At 60.5% G+C, this 4,174-nt stretch overlaps 1 protein-coding gene across 1 annotated transcript in view; it reads left to right on the plus strand.

Annotated features, from left to right (window-relative positions):
* Positions 1 to 834, plus strand: part of LOC102371708 (SLAM family member 5-like) — a 3,946-nt gene extending 3,112 nt beyond the window's left edge. Inside the window, exon 4 of the mRNA XM_025194598.1 lies at positions 709 to 834. Coding sequence (XP_025050383.1) covers positions 709 to 834 — 126 coding nt within the window. The remainder of the gene's footprint in view (positions 1 to 708) is intronic.
* Positions 835 to 4,174: the final 3,340 nt, after the last annotated feature.

Genomic DNA, 4,174 nt, shown 5'->3' on the forward strand with positions numbered 1-4,174 from the left:
GCCACACAGTGTGGCTGCTCCTGCTCTGAGACCCCACTGCCTGCTGCTGCCCTGGCTCTGGGCCCCGGACGCACTCACTGCCCCTCCAGGCATTCCCGTTCCACCCCTTCCCCACCCACCCAGCACCCTGCCCTCGCCCCCAGAGCCCTTTGCACCCCCTGAGCTGGCTCTGCTCAGCCTGCAGCTCCATGGCTGGGTCCGAGTCCCTGCTGTGTGCACCTGTTTCTCTGCACAGACAGGTTTCTTGTTCCAAAGGGGAGGCCTGGACCCTGCCAGTGCCTGTCACAAGCTCTGGGACTGTCTTTTGGCAAAAGATCCCCAGGTCCCAGCCACAGGCCCCTTCACCCAGAGGGAAACACACCCCACCAGGCCAGGCTGCCTGTGCCAGCTGGATCTGCAGCCTAGCACACAGTGAGCACCACTCGCAGGCTCCCAGCCTTTCTAAAGGGACCCTACCAGACCCCATGCACCGAGTACCCTGCAGGCCCTGCCCTGGGCAGGAGGGTTTGCAGGGGGTGGCTGGGAGTGCGATGCATGGCTTGTCTGGCCACACCAAGTGATGCAGTGACCCTGTCCCAGCTGCTCCAGGATGTCCCTGAGCCCAAGTGCAGCCCAGCAGCAGGTTTCCACACAGAACTAACCCCCGGACATGTCTCATTTCTTTCAGGCACCACCCTGGCCCCTTCACTGTCCTATTGCCGTGCCAAGGGGCTCATCCTGCTGGGGGTGCTGGCAGTCCTGGTCCCCGGGATCCTGGCCGTGCACATGCTCACCAGGAGGAAGCCGAGACATGCTCACCACGAGGAGTCCACCTCAGGAAGGGGGCCAAGATGAGGGCAGGGGGTTTGCTGGGGGCGCGGGACACACCTCTCTCAAGTCGGTGCTTTTCTCAGCTCCCAAGCGGGGTCCAGGGCTGTTTGGAGTAGGAGTCCTGATTAAAGGGCTTCCCAACCCCATCCCAACACACTGAGCCTCCTGCTTGTCTGGGGCATCCCCTGAGTATGCTCAGGCTCTCCAGGCGTGTGGCTGTGTCCACAGCAGCTGACAGTAGAGGGAGTGCTGACAAGGATGCCACACAATGCAGTGGCGGAGGATTGGTCTGGACCAAGGAGCCGGGAGCTGGGGTCTATTCCAGAGCTGCTGCAGGGCCTAGGGCTGCGCTCCCTGCCTCAGTTTCCTTGTATGCACATGTGAGAGGGCACAGGAGGTGCTTGGTGGGGCTCTGGGAACACCGGCCCATGGCCCAGCTGTGCCACTGACCTCCCTGTGACTGTGGGTCCTCCTGAGTCCCTCTGGGCTTCAGCTCCTTCTGTCTCTAATCTGGCCCGAGCCTGTCATGAGCCTACTGGAGTGGGCAATGGGGTCCCCTCCTCCTCCCTGTCCAGTGCACCCCAGTATTACCTGCCATTGCCACCCTGGGAGCAAGCCTGGGTCTTTTCTGCAAGGGGCTGTCATCCAAAGTCCTGGGGTGAAGGCAAAGCACAGGAGCGCAGGGGGCAGCTGCACGGGGGACACAGAGACTGACATCCACTGCCCGGCTCCAGACACTGGTCAGCTGAGCCCGTTCCCCACAGCCCCAGCCGGCCTCCCCGGCCCCGAGTCCTCACAGCTTCCTCTCCATCCTGCTCTCCCTCCTGCCAGGGCCTCCGGGCACTGCCTGCCCCCATGGTGACTGGCGGGGGCTCCATCTTCCCTGTGGTCTCGGGCAAGAGCTGCAGGGATTTCCAGCCCCATGGTCTTACCCCCAGAGCCCACACAAAGACACCCCATAGGGAGCTGTTGACACCTCCGAAGGAGTTGGGGGCTGCGATTCCCCTTTGCCCAGCTCAGGGGCCACACTGTCCTTCCTGCCTGCATGAAGGGCTGCACCAACACATGGACATATATGTGCTGTGCCCTCCCCACAGACACTCTCGTTTCCCAGTCTCAGGCCGTCGCTCCTGGTGCTGCTGGAGGCCCCACTGCATCCCCCCCATGACAGTCAGCACCTCTGTTACTGCTGCATGGAGCAGAGAATTGCTTGTCCTGTGGACGAGTGGCGTGCAGCTGAGGTGAAGGTACCCTGCAAGCTTCCAGCTGCCCTCGATCCAAGCTGCTCACAGCACGTGTTCAGCTGTTGCAGACCACAATGGGCACGGGAGACCACTGGCAGGACATTGTGGGCTTCATTCCTGCCAGGGCTCCTCTCCTTTGCGGTGCTTTCACCTGGACCTGGGCAGGGACCTAGAATGGGGCTGGCTGGAGCAGAATCGGAGCCAAGGATCAGGCACTGAACAGCCCCTGCCTTGTGCTCCGCTCTAGTGTCTCACAACCTGAGCACCCCAGACACTCGCATGGGGAGGAGGGATCCCTCCAGCTCTTCCCTAGTGCTATGACCAAGTGTCCAGATTTATAGGACTCCTTTGCATGTTCTAGCCCCATGTAGTTTGCTGTCTAGCCAGGGAGCTAGACAGCCTCGGGCTGTCAGCCTGGGGCTTCAGACACCCCCAGATCTATGGCAGACATCCCACATGCAAGCCCCAAGCTGGGAGACCTTAGGGTTCAGATGCCCCCGAGTCTCTCGCTTGCCTCACAACAAAAGATGAAGGAACAAGTCAGGAACAATCTGCCATCACCATTAATTGCACAAATGCTCACCCTAGGGCAGACATACATACAGGATGCAGGATACCAGGTTAGTAAATCTTCCGCCATCCAGATCATAGAGAACCCACTCAACTGAGGAAGAACCACGCTTGACCTTAGCCTAAAACAGGCCGGGGTGGAGTGGAAAGGGACTGGAAGAGACCACGGGGGTATTGATTGGCAATGGTGGTCCCCCTTTGTCCAAGCCCCCTCCCTGCCCTGGGTGTGCCCTTTGCCTTGGGCTGGGCATGTTCCCACAAACCTCTTCCTTCCTATCTGGGCTCCCAGTGACATGCTGGGTGACCCACACCAGGCACTGCCCGTTCGGGGCCTGGTATCTCCCTATCCAGTGGGTCGATGCTGCATCCCTATGTGACCCCCTGCCCTGCAGGGCCCTGGTACTGGGAACACTGGTTTAGGGGAAAGGCTCCTGCCTTGCAGGGAGGGAGGAATTTCAAGGGTCAGGACTGCACCGTTCCCCTCCCCCAGGGCTGTGGTGGGGCTCTGCTCTCTCCTGTGTGTGACGGGCTCTGGCCCAGCCTGGGCGGTGCCAGCCAAGGGCCGAGGGCTGTGGAGGTCGAAGCCCCTGAGCACAAAGCTGCCTTTTGCCATTGCTGTCAGGCACGAGTCCTGGGACAATGTCTTGCTCCCCTGTGCGGCTAAATGGGATCCTTGGCGAGTCGGTCGTCCTTCCTCACAACGCTGCACCTGGATTCAAACGCATCACATGGTTCCCCCCCAATCGTCTCCACGATGCATCAGGCACAGCGGTGCCCTTGGCAGTCATCATGCCGCGGAGGCCTGGAGAGCTGCCCCACATCTCCGTGCCAGACCAGAGGTACAGAGGTAAAGTGAGACTCTTTGACCAGAACTACTCGCTGGAAGTCAGCGCCCTGACGATGCAAGATGCGGGCAAATACGGGCTGAGAGAAAACAGAGTGGGAATTGATATATACGATTGTTCCTACTTGCTGAATCTGTATGGTGAGTGCGAGTGCATGGATGTGCATGCATGTGTGCTTTCAGGTGTGTACTTTTGTGAAGTTCATGTGTGTGTGCACGCAGATGGAGGTGGAGGTCAAACAAGCTGCTTTGCAGGGAGCTGTCAAGGAAGCATCAAGGTTGCTCCAGGTCAGGGGGATGCCCAGGGACAGGCCAGGCTGTCTCTTGACCCAGGCACCCCTGAGGCTGCAGGGAGTCACAGCCCTTCCTGCACGGTCGGGCGGGGATAGGGGGGTGGCAGTAGAGTGGGAATGAGGGTAGACATCCAGACAGACACACAGCCGCTGTGTGTGCCGTGGGGCTGGCGCCCACCTTGTGGGAAAGGACCAGGACAGCAAAGGGGGCTGGGGGAAATGAGCCAAAGCAGAGGAAGGAGGAGGCAGAGGGAGGACAGGGGAGACCAAGAGCAAGGGGGGAGGTAGCTTCATCCCAGGCTCCTGCCCCAGAGTGAATGGTTGGGGCACGGCCCTGCAGAGCCCAGGCTTGCCTTGGGGCAGAGACAGCCCCCTCTGCAAGGAGCAACTCCCTGAACTCTGTCTCCTGCCCC

Source organism: Alligator sinensis, unplaced genomic scaffold, assembly GCF_000455745.1.
Source record: "Alligator sinensis unplaced genomic scaffold, ASM45574v1 scaffold1161_1, whole genome shotgun sequence".
In the NCBI taxonomy this organism is placed as follows: domain Eukaryota; kingdom Metazoa; phylum Chordata; order Crocodylia; family Alligatoridae; genus Alligator; species Alligator sinensis.